At 34.4% G+C, this 25,528-nt stretch overlaps 1 protein-coding gene across 3 annotated transcripts in view; it reads left to right on the top strand.

Annotated features, from left to right (window-relative positions):
- The window catches only part of TSEN2 (tRNA splicing endonuclease subunit 2), a 36,909-nt gene extending 15,891 nt beyond the window's left edge, over positions 1-21,018 (top strand). For 2 of the 3 annotated variants that reach the window (XM_074283879.1, XM_074283878.1), the window contains 6 exons: positions 2,238-2,288; positions 3,362-3,500; positions 9,495-9,531; positions 10,098-10,209; positions 16,421-16,510; positions 18,965-19,141. In XM_074283879.1, the coding sequence (XP_074139980.1) occupies positions 2,238-2,288; positions 3,362-3,500; positions 9,495-9,531; positions 10,098-10,209; positions 16,421-16,510; positions 18,965-19,024 (489 nt within the window). In that variant the 3' untranslated portion in view covers positions 19,025-19,141. Of the gene's footprint in view, positions 1-2,237; positions 2,289-3,361; positions 3,501-9,494; positions 9,532-10,097; positions 10,210-16,420; positions 16,511-18,964; positions 19,142-20,627 lie in introns of those variants that run through there. The other variant, XM_074283880.1, reaches the window with a different exon arrangement.
- The last annotated feature ends 4,510 nt before the right edge of the window (positions 21,019-25,528 follow it).

Below are 25,528 nucleotides of genomic sequence, written 5' to 3'. Positions count from 1 at the left end.
CTGTTTTGTTTTGTTTTTTAATTCATTTTTCCAAATTATCCCCTCCCTCCCTCCACTCCCTCCCCCCGATGACAGGCAATCCCATACATTTTACATGTGTTACAATGTAACCTAGATACAATATATGTGTGTAAATACCATTTTCTTGTTGCACATTAATTATTAGCTTCTGAAGGTATAAGTAACCTGGGTAGATAGACAGTAGTGCTAACAATTTACATTCACTTCCCAGTGTTCCTTCTCTGGATGTAGTTATTTCTGTCCATCATTGATCAACTGGAAGTGAGTTGAATCTTCTTTATGTTGAAGATTTCCACTTCCATCAGAATACATCCTCATACAGTATTGTTGTTGAAGTGTATAGTGATCTTCTGGTTCTGCTCATTTCACTCAGCAACAGCTGATTTAAGTCTCTCCAAGCCTAAGAGAGGCCTGTTTTAAGCTAAAAAATTGAATTTTATTTGAAGAAAAGTCTCAGAACAATGAAATGTTACTTTAACTATCACTTCAGTCATTGTAGAATTCTATCTAATCATCCTAGTATCTTAATAATACCCTAGTACTACCCTTATTTCCACTGCCTTAGTAAAGTCCCTCAATAGCTTTTATGTAAACTCTAATAGTTTTTTGGAGGGCTCCCAACTTGTAGTCTCTTCCCATTCTAATCCACTTTCCATTTAGCTGCCAAAATAATCTTCCTAAGGGTGGTAGGAACAACATTTATCTTATATAAAATGGAATTATTTCCTTTTAAGAAAGCAACAAAGTTATTCTCAGAATTCTGCTGATCCAGCTGAATTAGTGGTGATTTAGTGGTATAAAAAGTTCTGCCTATTGGGAATTAGTGGTTCTGAAGCCTGGAGGAATTCCTACTTCCCAAAATAGTATTTTTCATCCAGCATTGTTGTCCTTATGAACGAGAAGGTAAAAGGGAGTGGCTTCTATTTTTAATAGTGATACCCTCTTTTTTAAACTTCAGGACATAAAATAGATTACTGCCAACCACACTTGGGATTATCTGGATCCTCTCTGTTCAGGAAATTCCCCAAAACTTAAATGATCTGAAGTGTTTTGGGGTTTAATATCTCACTCCTTGGTAAGTGGCCACTATGGCCCATTCAACAATGTATTATCACTATAGTGGTGGATATAATGTCCTAAGGAAGTCTCTTTAAGTCAAGTTTCAGTCCATAGAAGATTCAAATTGCCTTGAAGAAAGATGATGATGATGACTTGAATTAAGGTGGCAGTTATACAAGCGAAGAGAAGGAATCCAGGTCTAGAAGTGCTAACTTGCTCAGAATAGAAACAGCAAGATTTGGCAGATGGCTGATGATTGGATGGATATGGGGATGTGAGTAATATAGTCTAATGTCAAGGTTATGAGTATGATTGGAAGGATAGTAGTGCCTTCCACAAGTGGGAAAGTTTGAATATGTAAATCAGATGTGGCAATAGTTTCTATGTATTTATAAAGTTTTTCACCCCCGGGAGTCAAGAATGCTACTTTATAATTATACTTTGTAGTATAAAAATGTGGGCACATATTCAGCAATTACTAAGGATGAACAGGCATATTTGCTATTTGAAATAAGACAATGTCTAAAGAACTCAAGTGAAAGTAGTTCTTAGACCAGAGTCCATTGCTGAACAAAGATTAGACATTAATCATGCTTTACATACTGCTGTCTTCTCTAACAATACCATAATAAACTTGATTGAACTCATAAGCCCAATAATACAAGGTGTAAGAAAAGTGACTTGAATATTCTAGAAAAAAAATTTCTTCCTCTTATCTTTCTTGGACAATCTTTATAACTTTCTATATATTTAACATGAAAAACATTATTTATATTTGCTGATTTGTAACATGAGAGTAAAATAATCTTGTATACATTCTTTTTGCTACAGAGAGTTTAGTTATCTACAATTAATTTATCTTCCCTGAATTTCTCTTTGTGCTTTGATTTTTTTAAAAGAAAATTTCTAATGGAAAAATATAAAATCATACAAATGTTTCATAGTCAGCTTCTTACTCATATAATTTAGAACTGTTATTTTAAAAAAATTCTTGGAAATTATTAACATTTTAGTTTATAAATATGCAGTTTTAAAGGTGATTTGGGGCTTTATATTGTATTTTGACTCTTAAGGGGGAAAAGAACCTATAAAATAATTAATTTCTATGAATTTAACGTTATATTTTAATCAGTATCTTTTATCTTCTGTGTTTTTAGGCATTTTTCTTGGTCTATGCTTTGGGGTGCTTAAATGTTTACTATGAGGAGGTAAGGTGTTTTTTGTAGTCAACATTACATTTAACCATTTTCATAATAATAAAAGCAAGTGTACTGCTGATCTTTTTGAATTTATACAACCATTTATTTGATTTACACTCAACAGACTTGGTGTTCCCTCTCCAGGGAGTCATGGTCTATTAACCCAACTTTAGTGTCAGAAGCTAATTTCAGGCCCTTCCTCATTCCCAAGAATAAAAGAACTGCTTTTTACCTGGCAGTCTTGAGGATGGCCTCAGAACGGGGTTTAAACTTTTTCAGAAAGAAAAATAATCAAGATGGAAGTAACTGTTCTGTTCTGTGTTTCTAAATATTTTTATATTATGAATCTTTTTAAAAAACAAAATAATAGTATGCGAATTTACTGTTGTGCCTCCCAATCAATTCATACTTCTACTAGTGTTAGAGTTAAGATTTAAATCATAAACTAAATGAACTCCAAAGTAGATTTAGATATTACAAGTTTATCCTGAGTGCTATGACTGGTTGGTTCTGTGAAAATATTGCATTAAATAAGAAGTATTTAGTCTTGTTAAAACAACATCCTAATTGTAGCAACATTTCAGTAAATTTTCATGATGTTTCATGTTGGGATTTATTATGACAGTTTTGCAAATTGTCAATATTATTATGCTTGAATATTTCAATTTAATAAACATTTATTAAGCACTTACTATGTATCAGTATTTCTATTTGTTTTGCTGAGGCAAAGTTTCTCTTTGGGAGTAAAACTACCTACCAAATATACATATTTTCTAGATATATTGAACTAGAAGTATATAGGACATTGTATATTATAGGTTCTTAACTAAAGTTTTGAATGAACAAACCAGTACAAAACTGAAATAATATAGCATTCTGGTGATTCTGTTTGGTTTCAAATGACCTAGTTTTAACTATGCATACATTTTATAGGTGAGCATTTTGAACTTATGAACCTTTTTTTTTAAAAACCATGGTATTTCCATAAACAGTAATTAGTAGCATGGTATAGACCGATGTAAGAATATTGTATTGTTAGTATAATGGGGACATTATAATAATACTCTTTCTTATGACCTTAGGAGCCTTTAACAATATTGAAACTATGGGAAGCTTTTCATCTAGTTCAGCCCACGTTCAGAACAACATATATGGCATATCACTATTTCCGAAGTAAGGGCTGGGTGCCCAAAGTGGGACTCAAGTATGGAACAGATTTCTGTAAGTACCTTTGGGTTGGCTTTTATAAGAAAGTATTTCTTACCAAATAATGTTACCATCAAATACTAAACCAAAGGAGGCTAGGAACTTTGCTTGTCTGTGATCTATAAACATAGATACCTCTTTACCCACCACCCTCATTTCCCTGCGTTGGTTAAGATATAGATGGCACTCACTGGATTTGCCTGAATATGAGATGCAGAGAATGAAAGACATACAGGGATAAAAGAAGTAGTAGGGCAAAGAGTTCAGGACTTGTGGTTCAGAGATCTGTATTGGAGACCCAGCTCTTTATCTTAGAGCAAGTCACTTTAAGCTTTCCAAGCCTTAGTTTCCATTTTTGTAAAATGAGTATGATAATTGTTTTACTGCCAATCACACAGAATTATTGTGCGAAAAGTTTTCCAGAAACCTTAAATCATGATATGTGTCCTCTTTTTCTGTACCATATCTGAGCTTGTATAAATCTCTTAACCAGTCTGTATCTGTAGGGTGATGAAATCAAAGATGTGGAGCTAGAAGAGATTTTAGAGACCATATAGTCCATCCCTCAGAAAACTAGGGCCCAAACAGATGATGACTTTTACCCATACTCACCTGAGTATATAGTAGCAGAGTTAGGATCCAAACCTAAGTTCTCTGACATTAGATCCAGCAGTCTCTTTTTTCCATGGACTAAATGCTTTTCAAATAGGATTCTGTTTCTTAAAATTCTAAAATTTAAGAGTCTTTGATAAGTCATTGAAACTGTTTATGTCTTAGTTTTTTTTCTGTCAAATGAAGATAATAATGCCTAACAATTCACAGTGTTATTTTGTGCAGGTCAGATAGCTAATGAATGTGAAAATGCTTCAAACATTACACAAATGTAAGGCATTAAAGTTTTGTTTTGTTTTGTTTGTTTTTTTGAGAATCCTCCAAACTCTGTCACATAGTTCTGCTATATGTTAAAGATTTAAAAATTCTTGATGCTCTCCATTGAAATAGTGAAATGCTCCTGATTTTGAAATGATTGTTTCATGAGCTTATTCTTGTTTCCTTGCTTGGATTTAGAATTATTCACCTCATCTGGGACTGCCTTTGGTTTTCACCACATGACTAATCGTATTGAGCTTGAGATTTGTTTATCATCTTTCCAAATAATTATATTGGTTGCAAGCTGCCTAACTTTAAATAGTTGATGTACTTGTGTCATTGACTTTCACTGGATTATTACTATTCTCTTTTCTATTCTCCTGTATTAGTAAACCTCTCTGTGCTATACTTAAATGTCTTAATCTTTTCCCAGTCATTCTCTAGTATTATCATTGAACTGATAAAATTTTAAAGGGATAATTCTAGCTAAGAAAAAGAAAGATAAGGAATCTGAAGCTTGCAATGTGATATCCAGCCTCTTTGTGGATTATATTAGGTTAAAGGAATATGTGGGAAAGCTAATTTAAGAAAGCACATTTTTACTATGTATTGCATATCAAATAACACATTGATCTTGTCTCCATGATTTTCCTAATGGCTTTAGTGGGGACTTTTTAGTTAGCCTTTTCAAATGCCTTTTACCTGTTTTCCTGAAGATAAATGTTGCCAGGCTTTTAGATAAGGTCAAATCAACAAATATTTCTGTGCTTGTGGGCTATTACTCTATTTGTTAAAGTAATTAGCAATAAATACATACAGCTCTAGTTGTCTCATCTTTTTAAATAGCTGAATAAACTTAGGCAGTCCTACAGAATTGGTTCTCCTTGTCCTTTCAGATTGTGTTCCATTGGTCCATTTCTTAATATAAGCTAGTTGGTGTGCCATGGTCCTGTCTGGTACTAACAAGTTATGATGATGGATATTTATAACTTATTATAAATAAGTTATGTTTCTTTTTATAACCACCTTTTCTACATTGAAATTTGGTTAACAAGATTTATTCAAGGAAAACTTTTATGTAACATATCTTCAGTTAACAAGAACACTGTATTCCCCAGCTATATTGTCATATAACATAGTTGTAACAGATATAGTGACCAATTATTAACTTTAAGTTTATTTCCCAATATAGTCGGCTCTTTGTTGTTTGCAATAACACAAAGTAGGTAGTCAGTATTTTGTTGAGTAGTTAGGAAAAATCAGTTTAGGAAATCAGTCCATAGAAATCACTGGAAGAATAGAATCAGGATGGCAGATTAGAGACAGCAATTCAGCCGAACTCTCTCAACATTCTAATAATGTCAGATCATATTCTGGAGAGCATAGCTAGCAATAGGTCAGGGTGAGGTATTTTTCTAGTACAAGGAAACTTAGAAGTTTGAAAGGAGAAGTCTGACATTGGGCTGAATATTCACATATGGAAGCAGTGGCAGAAACAGCAGCCTAGGGAACTCTCAGCCTAGAGACCAAATGGGGGTTGGACAAATGGTTAGGAAGGGAATCCAGGAGACTCTTTGCTGGCACTGGGTATAGCTCTCACTGATTGGTAAGTTCTACAACTTGTTGCAATTCTGGATTGCAGTTCCAAGGCTAAGAGGATTGGTTATATCTGTAGCTTGGGGGAGAGGAAGGGTTGCAAAGCACCTTCCTGAGTAAACACCAGAGCTTAGAACAGAACTGTGATCACATCTCTCCCCTAATTACATAACTAACTTTGAAAGCACCAAAAACTTGCAGATCCTCAGAACTAGCATTGAAAACAGCAGCATGAAAAAGTCTGGAATAGTGCCTCCCAATAAGCAGAGTCCAACTTTAACAAAGTCGGGAAATAGGCTGAGAAAATGAACAAACAACAAAAAATTTAACCAGAAAAATTGCTCTGGGGGCTGAAAAGACCAAGACAAACTCAGAAGAAGACAATAATGTGAAAACAGCTAAAGTAAAATCTCAGGGATTATAATTAGTATTTCCCTTTAGTCCAATTAGTATTTAGACACAAGCTCAACAAGAATTCTTGAAAAAGAAGAGAGAGGTAAGAATGGTATAGGAAAAAAGGGAAAAGAAATGAGTGATACAAAAAAAAAAAATTTGGAAAAAGAATTAATAGTTTAGCTTAAAAAAAAAAAAAGGCACCAAAAATAATGAAGAACATAAACCTTAAAACACAGAATTGGTCTAATGGTATAAAAGAGGCACAAAAGAAAAGTATTTATTTAAAAGAAGAATTGGCCAAATTTGAAGGGGGAGAGGGAGTATAAAAATTCACTGAAGAAAATATTTTTTCTTTAATATTAGAATTTATTGATTTAAATATTAGAATTTAGCAAATAGAAGCTAATGATTCCAGGAGACATCAAGAAACAAAGTAATGCTTTTTTTTTTCCCCCTCATTTTTTTTTTCTTTTTGATTTGACTTTTCTTGTGTAGCATGATAAACGTGGAAATATGTCTAGAAGAATTTCATATTTAATATATATTGGATTACTTGTCTAGGGGAAGGAGGTGGGAGAAAGGAAAGGAAAAAAATTGGGATACAGGGTTTTGCAAAAGTGAATTTTGAAGGCTATCTTTGCATATATTTTAAAAATGAAAGGTATCATTTTTAAAATGTTTTTAAAGAAACAAAGCAAAATCAAACATGGAAAAATAAAAGAATATGTAAAATATCTCATCAGAAAAACAACTGACCTGATAATTTACAAATTCTTGGACTACCTGAAAGCTACAATCAAAAAAAGAACCTAGACTTCATCTTTCAAGAAATTATCAAGGAAAACTGCCCCAGATCTTAGATGTAAATGATAAAATAGATAGAAATTAAAAGAAGCCACTAATCACTTCCTGAGAGAAATCCCAATATGAAAAATCCCCAGAATATTGTAACCAAATTCTAAAGCTCCCAGATCAAGGAGAAAAGATTATAAGCAACCAGAAATAAATAATTCCTATATTGTGGAACCACAGTTAAGATCACACAAGATTTAGGGACTTCCATGTTAAAAGAGCCAGAAGGCTTGGAATATGATATTCCAGAAGGCAAAGGAATTAGTATTATAATGAAGAATCACTTATCCAGTGAAATTGAGTACAATCCTCTTGGAAGGGGAGAGGAGGATGGATATTTAATGAAATAGAGAATTTTAAAGTATTCCTGATAAAAAGACCACAACTGAACAAAAAAATTTGACATCCATACAGAATCCAGAAAAACATAAAAAAGGTAAACATGAAAAAGTAATTATATGGGGGCAGTTAGGTGGTACAGTGGATAGAGTATCAGCTGTGAAGTCAGGAGGACCTAGGTTCAAATTTGACCTCAGACAATTAATACTGCCTAGCTGTGTGACCCTGGGCTAGTCACTTAACCCTAATTGCCTCAGGAAAAAAAAAGTACTTAAATGCTAATTAAGAGGTGGTGGGAAACAAGAAGGGAATGTTCTTTCAAGAAAAAGTAATTAGATGGGACTCAGTAGTTAAACTTTATATATATATATATATATATATATATATATATATATATATATATATATATATATATATATATATATATATATACACACACACACAAACTAAAAAAAACTCCTAAAAACAAGACATGGATGTTAGTTGATTATGTTGAAATGGTCTCACAAAAACTGAAGAAATGAGAAAGAGGGATGCACTGAGAGAAAGGAGAAGACAAAGGCAGAATAAAATTTTTCTCACACAAAAGAGATGTGTAAAAAAAGTTTTTACATAGAGTTAAAATACAGGGCTGTAGTAGAATCTGCTTCAGGTGTAGCAAAAGTAAAAAAGACAAGAGTAGCAATCATGATCTCAGACAAAGCAAATGCAAAAATAGATCTAATTAAAAGAGATAATCACATCTCAAAAAACAAGATTGACAGCTATATGACAAAGGAGAATTTGGCTTTAAAGACTGGAAGATCAGATTTCAAATCTTACCTCAGACCCTTAGTAGATGTGTGACTTGGGAGAAATCATATAAACTTGCAGCCTTGGTTTTCTCCCCTATAAAATGGATAAATAATAGTACTTACCTCTTGGGATTATTGTAAAGATCAAATGGAATAATATATGTAAAGCACTTTGCAAACTTTAAAGCACTATTTTATTTTAAGATATCTACAGTGGCACTATTAATGGTGAGGAAAATGTGGCAGGCATGACAATGACATGCTTGACAACTTTGGTTTTTACTGGAAATATGCATATGAAGTAATGTTAAATGAAAATATAGAACATACAAATTACAGCGTAAAAATACATGTCTCCATTCCACAGACATTTGACTTCCTTCTACTCCATGTAAGAAAATAACAACAACAACAAAAGAAAAGTAGTTGAATGATACAAATAGTTCACATTTGATGTTCATGGGTTTTTTTTTTTATGTTGATTTTTGATACTTTAAGGCTCTTTCATTTGTATGCATATGTATACTTTCCAAGTTTTTCTCTCTCTTTCTCAGCTGTCACCTCTATATCAGGTTGAGTCCTTGGAGTAGTACTTAAATAGAACTTTGCCGTGTGTGTGTGTGTGTGTGTGTGTGTGTGTGTGTGTGTGTGTGTGTGTGTGAGAGAGAGAGAGAGAGAGAGAGAGAGAGAGAGAGAGAGAGAGAGAGAGAGAGAGAGAGAGATAATCTGTTTTGGTTAACCTATTTAATAATTATATATTAGTAATTTTAGATTTGCAGAGGGAGAGTTAGATCCTTTGATTTTATTAGTATAGGAAATGCAGGGCATAGAAACTGCCTCCTGTGATACAATTTGACAACTGTTCTATAAAGTATAGTATAAGATTCACTGACTTGCTACTATGTGTCAGAGGGAGGAGTTGGACCTGGACCTCTTTCTGTTTAAGGCCTGGATTCCAGCCAGTGCCTATACAATCAACAAAGGTAATAATCTCTAGTAAATACTCCAGTTGATCCTTGATTTATAGAGAGAGGAAAAAAAAAAAAAAATCAAGATATCTGACTTTATATTTGAAAGCAATCTATAATCCTGAAAAATTAGATCACCATAATAACATGTTTATAGTAAAATGTTTTTTTACTTTTTCTTTTTCTTTTTATAGTACTTTACCGAAAAGGCCCACCTTTTTACCATGCAAGGTTTGGAATTCAGTTTTTAAAAATCTTCATTTTGGGATTACATGACAAGGAAATTGACAATAACATTAAATTTTGTCAGAGAAATTCTACTTTGGCAATTGACGTCTGTCTTTTTTGATTATCTGGTACAGATACCAGATGATTTCACCTTGTTCCAGTTATTTCTTTGGTATTAAAATTCATGTATTAGATTTGAACATTAATTTATATATTGGACAAGAGAGTAGGAAGGTTAGTTAATGGTCTACTTAGCAATTCTCTCTTTTAATGTTGATCAGTACCATTTTCCAAATAATTAAATGAAATAACATCCTCATTTTATGTAAGAAAAAATATACTATTAGTTTCTTATAGGAGAGTAAATGTTAAATCTGTTATGAAAGATTTTCAAAATTGATAAAAGATGATGCTTTCACTAATAATCTTAACATAATTGGGGGCTAAATGATATAAATTTTATTTTATTTATCAGACAAACTAACACTACGTTTAGCAATAATATTTCATTCTTTTTGTTTGGAAATGTAATTTCCTTGAGAAAAAGAATCCTTTTGTGTGTTTTCCAGTTATTCTGTCATTATTGAGTTGGTTAATGATAGTTTCGAAGGATCGCTTCGGAGGCCTTTCAGCTGGAAGTCTTTGGCTGGGTTAAACAGAATTACAGCTAATGTCTCCAAGGTAAAGAAATGTTAATAATGCCATTTGTGTCTGATTTAAATATGGGCTCTTATCTGAAGAAGTATTCATGTTTTTAAACTAAATATAACTTCACCGTGTCCTGCCATTTTGATTCTTAAAAGGAATTTGCATCTTTAACAACTCCTTCCTCTGGAGTGCCTTTTGGAAGGTTAATTTTGCCATGTGCAATCGAAGACATTACCTAAGTTCTGATGACATTGTTTTTTTCCTCAAAAATAAGCTAAGATTCCTTCATTGAATATATAAGTGTTCTAAACATATTCATGATTGAAGTAATGAAGTTCAGGTCCCTATTCTAGGAATGGGAGATGCTTCCTTAGAAGTCCACAGTATAAGGTCCTCTGTGGATATAAGTGAGAAACTGGAACATGTTTCTGACATAATATTGTGCCTGTTTTGTGGCAAACAGGGTTTCACAGAAAAAGCAACTGCCTTGGTAGACATCCAGAAAAAGCTAGAAGAAGCTATATAAGCATAAGCAAGCTAAAATTTCCACAGAAAATTATCTGTTTTAATGTTGTAAGATCGCATGAGGGTGTAAACTATGCCAAGGGAGAGCCTTGAAGGGAAAAAGCATATGAGGGACCCTTCTGAGGCAAAGCCACAGAAGGCAAAACAAGGCAGGTTCTCTTTAGGTCACACGGAAGGCAGCTTTTCTACAATTTCCACTCATTCTCTCTAGTTCTTTTTCAGGAGCCAAAATAGAACAGGTTTGAGGGCATCTTTCATGTATGACCCTTCAGATATTTGAAAACATCTATCACATCCCCTTAAAGTCTTCTCTCATATTTGTGAATTAATTTTTTAATCCATTTAATCTTTTTTTATTATAGTGCTTTATATATAAAACATATGCATGGGTAATTTTTCAACATTGACCCTTGCAAAACCTTCTGTTCCAGCTTTTCCCCTCCTTCCCCCCACCCCCTCCCTAGATGGCATGTTAAATGTTAAAGTATATATTGAATACAATATATGTATACATATTTATACAGCTATCTTGTTGTACAAGAAAGATTGTAATCCATTTAATTTTAGTATTTTTCCCTGTTTAAATATCATCTTATTTTATTTGGCCCATCATTTTAGCCTTTTTGGATCTGAACTCTTATCCAGTTATTACCTATACATGTGTTGTGCTATTTGCAAATTTAACAAGCATATCTTTTCTGCCTTCATCCAAGTCATTGATAAAGATGTCAGATTGCACAGGGCCAAAAATAGGCTTCTTGAGGTGCCACAAACCTTTCTGAAAAATGAACTTGAACTATTCAAAAGATCAGCCTAGCATTACCTGTTCTTTGTAAATTTCCTTTCTAAATGCTCTGCATATCTTTCTCACTGCAAAAACATTTATTAACCATTTAATATGTTCAAGATGCTGTGCTTAATAACTGGAGATACAAAGATAGAAATATAAAATCAGCCCTCTCCTTCAAGGAGATTTTTTTCTTTTGAGTTAGTCAATGAGTTCCGTGTTTATATAATTCATTGTTTTGGGGCAGCTCTTTTCTTCTTCATGAAAATTATTTCTTTTCAAGTTTTCAGAATTTTACAATTTTGAATTGACATTGATTTATTTTTTTCAAACTATCTGAAGAGGAAAGATGTTGAATAATTGGAACAGTCACAGGCAGTGGTATCAAAAGCATTTAAGAGAATATCTGCAACTAAGTAAGGTCTACTTAATGCAGCCATTTCAGCATAATGCAGCTGAATCAGACTCATTTCCATTGAGTTCAAAAACTTTTAAATGAGGGATGTTTGATCAGCTTTTGTCACCTATTTCATTTCTTTATTTGTTGGCAAAGATTCCTCCAGAAAAGTGATTATGTAGTAAATTAGAATTCAAGATAGAGATAAGAAAAGGGGAAAACAAAACAAAACAAAAAACGAAATGCATGAAACATATATATGCAAACAAAAATTTTAAAGGTTATTCTTTGTAGCCAGTTGGAGACAGGAAGGATGCTATAATTTCAAGTGTTCTTCTAGATTGGGGGGAAGGAGGGGAATAACACATACCCAAATAACCACCCATATCTTCTGTATCTTAATGATATTCTTGGTTTTTTAAATGAGCCGAAAAAGATGGTCTGATTGATGGGGAAGCAAAGTAATATCTCTTTACCTCCATTTCCAGACTATGCCTTGGGATTTTTGAGCATTATAATTGATTGAAATGAATGAAAAACATAGGATTGAAATGCCTCTTTCCTCAGACTACTTGAGGCAAAAAAGTAAATATACAGATAATTTGTGTGGTTATGCATACACTTAGGAGTTCTGCCTATCAGTGCCACACACACACACACACACACACACAAAAGACCTTGAGCTGTTTTCTCAACTGAAAGATCGAAGTCTTTTTAATAGAGATTTTTTTTTACAACTTTTCAATCAGTGAACAGTCAGCAACTATTTGTGATTGGCTTTTTATGTCTTAGTCATCATGTTAAGCATTGCAAGTGCAAAGACAAAAGTAGAAAAAGTCCATGATTTTAAGAACCTTAAATTCAAATTGAAGAGATAACATGTATTTAGGAATGTGTGAGAGACATACAAAGTAGACACAAGCTAACCTTGAATAAGAAGAGGAAAGAGGGGAACCAAGAAAGGCCATGTAGAATGTGGTGCTTTGAGATGAATTATGAAGAAATATAGTAATCACAAAATGGCAGGGAGAGCACAGGAGACATTCATAGAGACAGGAATGTATTTCTCGGGAGCACTAAGGAGACTCCTGTAACTGGACCATAAAATTCATAGAAGGGAAGTAACTTGTGAGACCAAAGAAGTAGGAAAGGATCAGGTAGTAAAGAATTTCAAATGCCTAACGAGCAGTTTGTGTTTGATCCTAGAGGTAGAAATGAATCATTGGAATTTATTAAATGGGGTGGAGGGTGTTGATATAATTAGGATTTGAGTGAGAAAAGATTTGAGACAGGAAGCCCAATTAGGAGGTAATTGAGAATCTGAACTATGGAGGTGGCTGCTTGACTGGAGAAGGGGGGGGGGAAACATATTCTATAGTAATAGGGGAAGCTCAGAAGGAAAGTAGATTTGAGGGGAAAGGTAATGAGTTCTTTTGTGAGCATATTAAATTTGATATGGCCATGGGATAGCTATGTCCAATAAGCAGTTAGTGATATGGGACTAGAGCTCAAGAGAGAGACTGGGCCTCAATTTGTATAAGATAATAATTAAACCTATGAGATTATGAGGTGAGAGAAAAGAGGACTCAGGACTGAAACTTTTCTCTTCACATTCTACATAAGAATACTTAATCAAATTTTCTAGGGGATAAAAATAATTTCCAACGAATAAGGATCCTAAGTTGGAGGGGGTGAAAGGTCTCAACTCTTTATACAGCAAGGTATATTATAAAATATATATGTATATTTTTACATCGTGTAGCAATATAAATTAATTTATATTCTTTAGAGGAAAGATAGCTCTCATAGTTACAAAACTTCTGAGAAACAATTAACAAGCATTAGAAACAAACATCATCTCATAAGTATCATCACAACCACAAACCAAACACTATAAAATTATAGTATTTGTAGCTGAACATGCCCTACAACAGTTTTCTTTTTTAAAAAATCTTTTAACATTAGCTATAAGTGTATCAAAAGTGTTTTTGATAAAACCTGAAAAAAAAATACTAATAACTGAAATGAAAAGAAGTAGTATCCCATTAATTGCTTATTGCTTTGTAAGGAAAAAAAACATCTTATTTGAACAAAGTATACATTCTTTAAAAGTATACAACTTTCTCCTACCTCAACTTTCTCCTAACTCCTGTGTATGTTAAGATCATGTGAGATTCCTAGATAGATTTAATGACAGAGGACTTTGTTAGGTGACACACAGATTACCAAAATCAAACTAAGAATAAAACCGACAGACTTATAATCATACAAGTGCCATTTTATCATGGTCATGGAAGAATTCCCCATGTAGAGTCTTAAATAGAAGAATTCTCTTTTGGTAGTGAAATTCTTCATATCTCATATTTTTGGATGACATTTTGCTGCTTAATGCTCTGGTTTTCTACAGGGCCATCTAAAATTCATGACCAATCACAAAGAGACTTAACAATCACTACAGGAAAAGCCAAATGGATAAAGAATATCTATTTTCTGAATTAAGATATAAAGTTGAATGGGGCCATCTAAAATTCATGACCAATCACAAAGAGACTTAACAATCACTACAGGAAAAGCCAAATGGATAAAGAATATCTATTTTCTGAACTAAGATATAAAGTTGAATGGGTTACCCATTTGGCCAGTCCATATCTACAAAAATCAGACAATGATAGACAAAACACATGGACAGTGAGCTGGGTACAGAATTGAAAAAAAAAAAAAGTCTGAACTGTATTTAGGAAATTGTACACTTTTAACAATTCCAAGCTTTTCAATGAAACAAAAATTTACCTTGTCAACAGTATTTTTTCAGTCTTATGTCACTACAAATTGTAGAACACCACAGTCTCTGAAGAATCAAAGCTTTGGGTGACCCAAAAGAAAGGCACAGAGTGGATATAAATACTACTAATGTTGTTGACTCTCATGCAAAAAAAAAAAAAAAAAAGTTGGAAAAAATTATCAAGGAAATATATCGTTAAAAATTGAGGCAGAGCAGTCCTATAGCAAGAGTAAGAGGTGTAACATATTGATAAACTACTATTATGATGTTAAAAGACCTATAGAAAAGTTTCTAACACAAGTATGCTTAATTTTTTTTTGTACATTAGGCCCCTTTGACAGCATATGGACTCCTCAGAATAATGTTTTTAAATTAATTAGATACATGAGAGAGCTAGATGGTTCAGTGAATAGAGCACCAGCCCTGAAATTAAAAGGACCCGAGTTCAAATCCAACCTCAAACACTTAATAATTCTTCATTGTGTAGCCCTGGCTAAGTTAGTTAACCCCAATCACCTCACCCCAAAAAAAAAAAAAAGTTTAAATAAATAAGATTATAAAAGAAACCAATTATTGAAATTCAGTTAAAAATAGTTTAAAAACAAATTTTCTGTAATGAGACAGGTGGATCTTTTATAAAGAATTTCTGAGCAAAAAAAAAAAAATCCAATAAACAACGTACTGTTTGGTTCATTAATATCACTACTAGGCAAAAACTTCCAAAAAGATAAAAGGAAAAGGACTTATCTGTACAAAAATATTTGTAGTAGTATTTTTTTCATAGAGAGCTGGATACAGAATAGACTGCCTAGTAGTTGGGGTGACTGAACAAATTATGTCTTAGGAATGATGAAAGGGACACTTTCAGCGAAACCTGGGAAGAAGAATTGATAGAGAGTGAAAAGAACCAGAACAATTTATAAAATAACTTCAACACTAGAAAGAAAAGAACTTTGAAAGACTAAAAATGCTTATTGATGCAGTGACCACTGGTGATGAAACACCCCAGGCAAAGGAGTAAAGGAGGCAAGGGACAGATTGAGACATGGTCAGTGTGTGAATGTCTTTTGCTTAACTCTTATTTAATTCAGAGATGGTGACAAGGGAAGGGAAGAAAGGAATTGAAATGTCAAGAAAAGGGAATAGAGGAGAACAGACAAACAGTACTGCTTTGGAACTAACATATACAGCCCTCTTTTTCTGGTTTTTATGTATGGAAATGCTCATTTTTGTCAAAAACTAACAAAAGTCTGAAGAGAATTTGTGAATGGACTAACATTGAACAGGATATTTTTAAACAGTGTGAATAGGATAGTGATCTATAGAACCTGGAGATAGTGCTCACCTCAATAAGGTTATGGATCTGTTACAGTATGCTTGGCTTGATACAGGGAAATCATTGCATTTAATCTTAGTTATTTCCTCTTATTTATTTATTTTTTTTTAGGATTTGAATCACAATTTTGCTATTTTAAATTATCAAGGATATTTATAGTTGTTATATCTTTGATTTTGTGACAGGCTCCTTGAGTCATAGGTATAGTTTATTTGACGTCTAGTTCTTGGCCAGGAATAAATTCCCCCAATTTAACATTGTTCCTATGATTCATTGTAGGGTGTTCCTTTTTATGAAAACTAGGTCCATAAACATGTTATAATGAAAAGGAGAGATTTCCTGTATTTGTAATAGTCATCTAAGTTTGTAATAACTTGCATTCTTTTTAAGTTGTGCAGTTTGTTTTATTTTCAACAGGAGCTTATGTTGTGCTATTTGATTAGACCCTCTAATATGACTGACAAAGAAATGGAATCACCAGAATGTTTGAAAAGAATTAAAGTTCAGGTGAGTTGATTGAGATTCAGTTAATCACCCAAAAGATTCTGTTTGCTGTAGGAAATTAGCTGTGACATCTATTGCAAAGCAGAAAGAGAAAACCTTCCCTTTCTTGTACCTTTAATGTCTCTTCAGGGTTTTTTTCCCTTCTGTGTTTAAACTTATATGGATTTTCCTCACCTTAAACAACCTTTCCGTAGTCTCTTTTCAGTTCTTTCTGTTTATCTTCTATTCTTTTCTTTTGCCAGACACATTGAACAGTTACTGTCAAGATTTCCCCATTGTACTTTTTTTTTTTCCCCCCCTGAGGCTGGAGTTAAGTGACTTGCCCAGGGTCACACAGCTAGGATGTATTAAGTGTCTGGGACCAGATTTGAACTCCGGTCCTCCTGAATTCAAGGCTGGTGCTCTATCCACTATGCCACCTAGCTGCCCCCTCCCATTGTACTTTTCAAACATTAACTACTTGGTCTCCCAACTATACCCCTCCTTCTCCTGAAACTGCTCTTTTGAAGGTTGCTAATAACTGCTTGTCTTAAGCCCTCATTTTTGATTTTTTGCTTTTTGGCTTTTGCATTTGCCACTGTCAAATCATTCTCTTCCTTGAAATTCATTTTCTTTGAATTTTTTGATATTGCATTATTTTGCTGCATTTGTTTTCTTCTTCTCTTTTTCTGGGTCCATTTCTCTGTATTGAATGACTTCCAACTTTGTTATGTACAATCCTTGAACTATCTTCTGATTATTTCACATATTCCTTTTTTTCCCCTCCCAGTTGGTAGTATCTTCTTTATTGAACAAGTGGCATGGCAACTAATGAAACTCCTGCAAAGTTCTCTGCCTTGTTATATTAACTAATGCTCCCACAATTTAGCTCTGCTATTTGAAAAGAAGTCTGTTTTTCATAATGTTTCTCTTTTTATACACACCCACTATTATTTCTGTTCAAAAGGATTGAGTACTAGCTTTTAAACCACTGTTACACTTTCTGAAAAGGTGGAGCTCCACAGATTAGGGCTAAATTAGTAATTGTTTACTGTAATGAATGCTTTTTGCACTATAGAATTTTTTTTTACTGAATTTGTTTTGTTACATCTTCCTATTCAAGGAACAGAAATATAAACAAATGAAAGCATTATTTCCTTCAAACCTAAGTTGCAGTTCATGAAATCATTTCCTAACCTTGTAAAGGCATTGTTTAAAAACACTAGGTTGTTTGAAAGTATTAACTAGTTTCATTTTAATGAAAGTAAAAGTATAGAACAAGCAAAATATTTGTAGGCTTTTTGTTTTGTTTTGCCATGATTTCCCCCCCTGAGGCAATTGGGGTTAAGTGACTTGCCCAGGGTCACACAGCTAGGAAGTGTTAAGTGTCTGAGGCCATATTTGTACTCAGGTCTTCCTGATTTCAGGGCTGGTGCTCTAGTCATTGTGCCATCTAGCTGCCCTGCCATGATTATTTTTTGCTGGGGAAAGCAGGGAGTTAATAGTTAATCGATTTCCAGTCAGCTCTCTCTGATTACCTTTTGGATATTTGGATATACTACAGTCATCTCAAACTCAACATGTCCAAAACTAAACTCATCTTTATATACTAACTTACCTGCCTTCTAAACTTCCCTAATTCTCGTGAGGGCACTACTATCTTTCCAACTTCCAGGGTTGGAAACATCCATTTATCCTTGATTTCTCACCCTCCCTTGCCCCACATATCTAATTATTTGCAAAATCTTGACAATTCTACCTACTTCTGGAATCCCACCCCTGCTCTATTCTCACACAGCCCCCCCACCCTGTAATTCTGGCTCTCATCCCCTTTTTCTTGGATTGTTGTGGTAGTCTCTTTGTTTTTCTTCCTAATTATCTCTCCTATCTATCCTGATTATCTTCTCCAATCCATTGCCCATATAGCTGCCAAAGTGATTTTCTCCATGGCAGATTTGACTGTCACTTCTGACTCAATAAATTGGAATGGTTTTCTTTGCCTCCAAAATAAACTCTGAAGATCCTCTAATTTTGAAAGGCCCTCACAGAGTGGCCCCATCCTCCTTTTTCAGCATTACTGGTAATCATTCCCCTTTCTGCACTTAGCAGCCCGGCCAAATTGGCCTTGCTTTTCCTCATCCATAATGCCCATTTCCTCTCTGCTGCTCCTCTTGCTCTTTCCTGTGTCCCAGGAGTACTGTCATCTCCTCTTAGGATCCTCCAAAACTATGCATAAGTAGCACTTTCAACATCTCTGCTTTTCATGATTCCCCATCTGCCAGTATTCTCTTCCCTAAAAATGTACCTCGTGTATGTGTTTATATTTTATACATACTTATAAATGACAAGTTGCCTTTCCTGGTAGAATGTAAACTTTAGAAAAAGGACTGTTTCATTTTGGTTTTGTATTCTTAACATGTAGAGACTTAGTAAGTGCTTGTCGATTGATGGCAAGTTTTTGGTTTGTTTTTATTTCAGGAAGTAATCCTGAGTCGTTGGGTTTCTTCCCGTGAGCGAAGTGACCAAGATGAAATTTAACATAAGCCAAAAATCCAAATTCTTAATTCACTAAGTTATTTACTGAACAGCAATTATGTCCCCAGGTTGGGCAAAGTAAAAATAATGTCATGATCATTCATTAAAAAGTAAAAGTTCCTGCTCTTTTCTTTGTAATATTCCCACAACTATAGAGGCTATGTTGCCATCTTAGGGGCAGCTGGATGGGGTAGTGGAGAAAGCACTGGCCTTGGAGTCAGCAGGAACCCAGTTCAGATTCACCCTCAGATACCTAACACTTTCTAGCTGTGTTTCCCTGGCCAAGTCACTTAACTCCAGTGGACTGGCCAAAACAAAAACCATACCAGCTTTAGATGACGCAACTAGGTTTTGGTTCTTATCTCTACACTAATTTGCTCAGACTGTGGCCAATGACTTTCCCCTCTCGGAGACCTCCTTGATCACATGGGAAAAATGTTGCCCTGGAAAATTCTGTACTTCTCTGATTTTACTTGGAACCACAGAATGTCACACCTCCACCTTATAAATATTCTAGTGTGGACCTCTCATTTTACAGATGAGAAAATTGAGACCCAGTTAAGTGCAATTATCTCCAGGGTCATAGACCAAATGAATGGCAGAAGTGAGATGAGCAAATGAGTGGCAGAAGTGAGATGAGAGTCCAGATCTTGGTATTACTCCAGTTCTTTTTTCTCCACACTGCAAAAAAGGCATGGAGTTATGGGAATTGTATAAGACTAGCAGCATATTTTGTTTTGGAAAACATGAAGCAATCATTTCACTTTTCACTAAACCTGTGATTAATCAGCCCAGGGAACACTCAATGATGAAGCTTTCTTCGAAGCATCAACTAGCAGCTCTTCAATAACTTGTCAACGGAGTAACGAGAGGATCTGTGACCAGGGTCACATACCCTGTGGGTATCAGGCAGAATTTGAAGTCAGGTCTCTCAGATTTCAGACTTAGGCAACACTCAGGCTCAATAAATGGAGAAAAAAAATTTACATCCAAAGTTTCTGATAAAGGCCTCAATTCTAAAATATATCGAGAATTTGCTCAAATTTATAAGAATTCAAGTCATTCTCCTATTGATAAATGGTCAAAAGATATGAACACACAATTTTCAGATGAAGAAATTGTTTTAGTCAATGAAAAAATGTTCTCAATCACTATTAAGAGAAATGCAAATTAGGACAACTCTGAGGTACCACTACACACCTCTCAGATTGGCTAAGATGGCAGGAAAAGGTAATGATGAATGTTGGAAGGGATGTGGGAAAACTGGGACACCAATACATCGTTGGTGGAGTTGTGAACGGATCCAACTATTCTGGAGAGCAATTTGGAACTATGCCCAAAGGACTATCAAACTGCATATCCTTTGATCTAGCAGTGTTACTACTGGGCTTGTATCCCAAAAAGATATTAAAGGAGGGAAAAGGACCCACATGTGCAAAAATGTTTGTGACAGCCCTTTGTGTAGTGGCAAGAAACTGGAAACTGAGTGGGTGCCCATCAGTTGGAGGAATGGCTGGATAAGTTATGGTACATGAATGTTATGGAATATTATAGAACAATATGGTACATGGCAACAGCAACATTATATGACAATCAATTCTTGTAGACATGACTCTTTTCAACAATGAGATGATTCAGACCAGTTCCAATAGATTTGTGATAAAAGAGAGCCATCTACATTCAGACAGAAGACTGGAGACTGAATGGATCACAACATGGTATTTTCACTTTTTGTTGTTGCTTGCTTGCATTTTTTCTTATTTTTTTTTCTCCTTTTTGATCTGTTTTTTCTTGTATAGCATAATAGCTGTAGAAACATGTATAAAAGAATTGTATGTGTTTAACATATATTGGATTACTTGTTTTCTAGGGGAACAGGTAGGGAGAAGGAAGGGAAAAAAAATTTGGAATACAAGGTTTTGCAAGGGTGAATGTTGAAAATTATCTATGCATGTGTTTTGAAAATAAAAAAACTAATAAAAAACAAACCAAAAAAATCTGTTCTCTGTGCTAAGCTGGCCCTCAAAAAAAAAAAAAAAAAAAAGTTGTCTTATGAAAGGGCCTTCTTCACTCTGTGTCCCTCCAGGAACAGGTATTACTTGTTGAAACTCATCTGGGGTAAGTGATTAACTAAAATCACACAGCTTATCACCCCATATCCTGCCTCCAAGTCCACTTTCTTGCGCTTTAACATGCTACCCCATCAGAGGAATCAAGCATTCACAAGATATCCTCAAATATTGATTTAAGTTAGTTTCTACAAGGCTCACATCTGAAGTGTTACCATAATAAAATATTTCAACTGGTTAGAGAATGAAAATGCTGAAGCAAGTTAATCTCTTTAATTTCTTTCTCAACCTGAAAAGTCGGCAAAACACTCTCAAAAGTCTTCCTTGATGTCTGTGAGAATAAACATTTCTGAAAAAGTTGCAGCAATATAATGTAGCTGTCTAAGAAATTTAAATTTAAAAGGAATTTTTTAAAAATTTAAATAGCTTTTTCTTTTCAAAATGCAAAGTTTTCAACATTCACACTTGCAAAGTCTTGTGTTTCAAATATTTTCTCTCGCCCCCTCTCCTAAACAAGCAATCAACAACAACTTACAAAGTGCTTATTCTGAAACCAATTGCATGTGTGATGCAGTTTCTTTAAATATATAAGAAAAAGTTGCCCTTGTCAGATAATGATCCATCCAAATTGCTTAGAGTCTGTAGATGACTTACGCAACACTCAGGCTTATCCCTGAACAGTCATTGTCTCAAATGTTCAGGTATCATAAAAATGCTAGTTAATATTGCTTTGGAGACTGGGTCTCCCTATTTTGTCCAGACTGGAACATGCAGGAGCCACTCATCAAACTGATCCCACTACTGTGCTGTTCTGACCCAGAGCAACTCACTGTTCCTCAGGCCCAGAGGGTTTATTGTAGTAGTACTTATGTATTAGACTTATTTAGCCCATGAAGCTCAGAAATTCTAAGCTCTGGGGATCCACCAGTCTCAGCCTCCCCAGAAGTAGTCTTCTACCACTATGACCAATTATCATTATTATTATTATAGTCATTAGATTGTATAGCATTATGTTGTGCTCCACTTATATTATTGAGATAAATGGATTTTTATGGGCTGTCTTGGGAATCTCAGCATATTTCTGTGGGAAAAATGCAAGTTTCAAACAGCATGTTGATAAAATCAGTTCATGACTGGGGATCATTATTTTTCCAAAGAATTTATATACTCTGTGTGTGCATTTAAATATGTATTATATGTGAAAACTAATTTAAAAATCTTTATGATTGGGGATCACCTATATTTTCAAGGAATTTTATATACAGTACATATAATATATATTTAAACATAATATATATAAATTATAACACAAAATCTGTTTGTACCTATGACTTTGTGAAGATAGTATGGAAGTTGGGTACAAGACACATGTTTAGTGGAGAACATCGTGAGTTTAGTGTAGGACATGTTGAGATACTAAGTACCAGAAGGATACATCCAAATGAAGATGCTCAGACAATTAGAGATTTAGGAGAGGAACTGGCTAGACCTTAGATTTGGCAGAAATCTGAATAAAGATAAAGGCAAAAAACACTTGAGTGTCATTGGAGGAATGAAGGAAATGAAGTAGATTAACAATCCTGGTGAGGACTTGGGGATGAAGGTATGAAAAAGTATTTGTGAGTTTATGCACTGAAACTAACTTAAATGTTAATCATTACCATACAAGTTATTACAGTGCTGTTGCATTGGTTAGAAACTTTTTTAAGGGTTGTAAAATATAGAAGAAAAAAGTTATGGTGATCCTTGAGAGAATAATTTTAGAAGAGAGGTGTAGACATAAGTCGAATTATAAGGAATTAAATGGATATGAGGAAATGAAAGCCTACTCTTTAGCAATTTATCATTGAAAGAGGGAGGCTGTGAATAAGATAATAGATTAAATAGATGTGTCAGGAGGTTTGGTTTGTCTCATTGGTTCCTATCTGTGAAATGGCACCTTCTAAGGTGGTTGTGAAGATAAAATATTCTTAAAAAATTGTATAAATGTTAGCTATTATTATTATTAACAAAAATGGTAGCAGAGAGGCCCAGAAATTCACAGAAGGAAAAAAAATTCAAGAAAGGAGCATGTGGTGGACTCATGTCAAAATGTACAAATTACAGGTAATAAGAATGCAAAAAGGTAAATTTGACCTCATAAGGTATCAGTGAGATTCCAAGGAATAATACTCCTAACTGGAATATGTCTCTAAAAGAGTATGCCTTTTTAAAAAGGAACAGTAATAGCTTTTTATTTTAAGATCTATGTAACTAATATGAAGAATATAAGAACATAAGGAAGCGTAGTGGGGGGAGCACCTGGATAATGTAGATGTAGAGCTGAAAAGAGGCTAATCCAAAGCTTCATTTTGTAGCCAGGGAAGAGTGGGTGACTTACCCAAGCCACAAAAGAACAAAGCTAGATTGTGAACCCAGCTGACTCCCAATGTAGTGTTCCTCCTATTGCATCAAGGGAGGCAAATACAGATAGCATGTTCTTGCTGAACAGACTTCACGAACAGGAAAAGGAAATCAAAGTTCCAGAAATAGATGACAAGCCTAGCTGGCAGCACGGTATCATTCCAGTGAAAGACTTGTTACCCACTACACCTGCTGAATCTCTGCCAAAATCAGAGGAGAGAGTAATTTATTGGCTTGTCTCAGTAATGATTTCCTTCCTTCAAAAATGGGAAACTGCTATTCTGGACCTGGTTTTTACCCCAAAGAGGAAGTAATGCTGAAGTAGAAATGATAGGAATGTTTGAGGGAGAAATCTTGGATATCTTGTAATTTTAGTGAAGAAGAGGAAAGGTGGGCCATCTTAACACAAGCTTTAGATTTTAAGAGAAAAAAATTTCAAATGGTTCAGAAAAAGGATTACCTACAATTCTATAAAAGTCAGCACAGAAGAAATAGGAAGTTATCAAGAATAAAGTTCTAGAGATATAAAAACATTTCTGATGAGAAAGGGGAAAAGGGAATTACATGGTAAGCTTAAAATAGAAGCATAGAGAACTCACAAACTCAGGGTTAAGTGAATTGATCAGGGTCACCCAGCTAGTGTTAAATGTTTGAGGTCACATTTGAACTCAGGTTCTCCTGACTTTGGGATCGGTACTCTATCCACTATGCCATCAAGCTGCCCCTTTGACTTTCTAAAAAAAACTCCTAATAAATGGAAGCAAGGGCAGGGAATGGAAGATCAGTATGTTAGGGAAGGCACAGGCCTATAAAAGTATCATCAGCTCAACTAATGCTCAGAATGAACTAAAGGAAATGTGAGGATGACAAAAGGAGATACCGTGCTGTATCCAGGGACAGAGAAGGATTTTAAAAGGAATAGGATGATCAAGCTATAAAGGATAGAATCCAATAAGTCAAAGCCCAAGACAAGTAGGTTTTTTTTTAATTCACCTTATTCATCTGAATAAGTGAAGATAGAAGACACCAGGCCCACCTGCTGCATCATATCCCAGAGTATTGAACTAATGGCTGCAATTGCTGAGCCCTTCAGTGATCTTTGACAGTTAAAGCAGAAGAAAGGATTATCACAGCTCTAGAGATAAATGCTCCTAATGTTCAAAACTGGGGAGGGGGGAGGCAGAGGAGAGAGGAAAATCTATAAACTGTTGGCAAGTCCAATGATTTTGAAGTCAATTCCTATCCTAATTGTATAAGGTATTTTTGGTTTTTTATGGTTGTTTTTAATGGATTGTTATTGACAACTTCTGGTTTTCTATCACCTAGATTTCCTCCTCTCAAAGGAGTCATTATGACTTTTTAAAGAAAAAGTGAAAAACTCAACAAAACATCAATAGAACAAAAAACAACCTGATGATATATGCACTGATCCATATCTGTGGATAGCTCTCCTTCCCTCTCTGTTCCAAACAGTAGGGTGAAGTTTCTTGTCAGATCTCTTCTTCAGGGCCAGGCTTTTTCTTTGCAATTTTGCAGCCTTCTTTGTATGTGCGTGATGGTTATTGTTTACCTTGTTTTCTTGACTCTGCTGCTCATGTCACTTTGTATAAGTGTTTCAATGCTTCTCTAAATCCACGTATTTATCATTCCTAACAACACATTCAATTTGTTCAACTATTTTCCCAATCAATAAGCACTATTTTTTTCTAATCCTTTGCTACCACTAAATAACTAAACGCTATTAAAATATTTTAGTGTCTATGGAGGCCTTTTTGTCAATGACTTCCTTGGGGGTATATTCCCAGCAGCAGAATCTCTTAACTTCAGTGATATGAACATTTATGGCATTATATTTGTGTAATTCTCCCACTGCTTTCCAGATAGTATTATATATTAAAGCAATAGTGAAAACATCGTTGAACCGAATGAAAATATCAGTGGGTAATTTTTAAAATTAAATTCCATTTGTTAAAGGAAGACTAGTTCAATACTTTTTGAAAGCATGATAGATTAAAAAAGCCATCGGGGTAATTGC

Source organism: Sminthopsis crassicaudata, chromosome 1 (assembly GCF_048593235.1).
Source record: "Sminthopsis crassicaudata isolate SCR6 chromosome 1, ASM4859323v1, whole genome shotgun sequence".
Classification (NCBI taxonomy): domain Eukaryota; kingdom Metazoa; phylum Chordata; class Mammalia; order Dasyuromorphia; family Dasyuridae; genus Sminthopsis; species Sminthopsis crassicaudata.
This window is presented reverse-complemented; position numbering and strand designations above follow the sequence as displayed.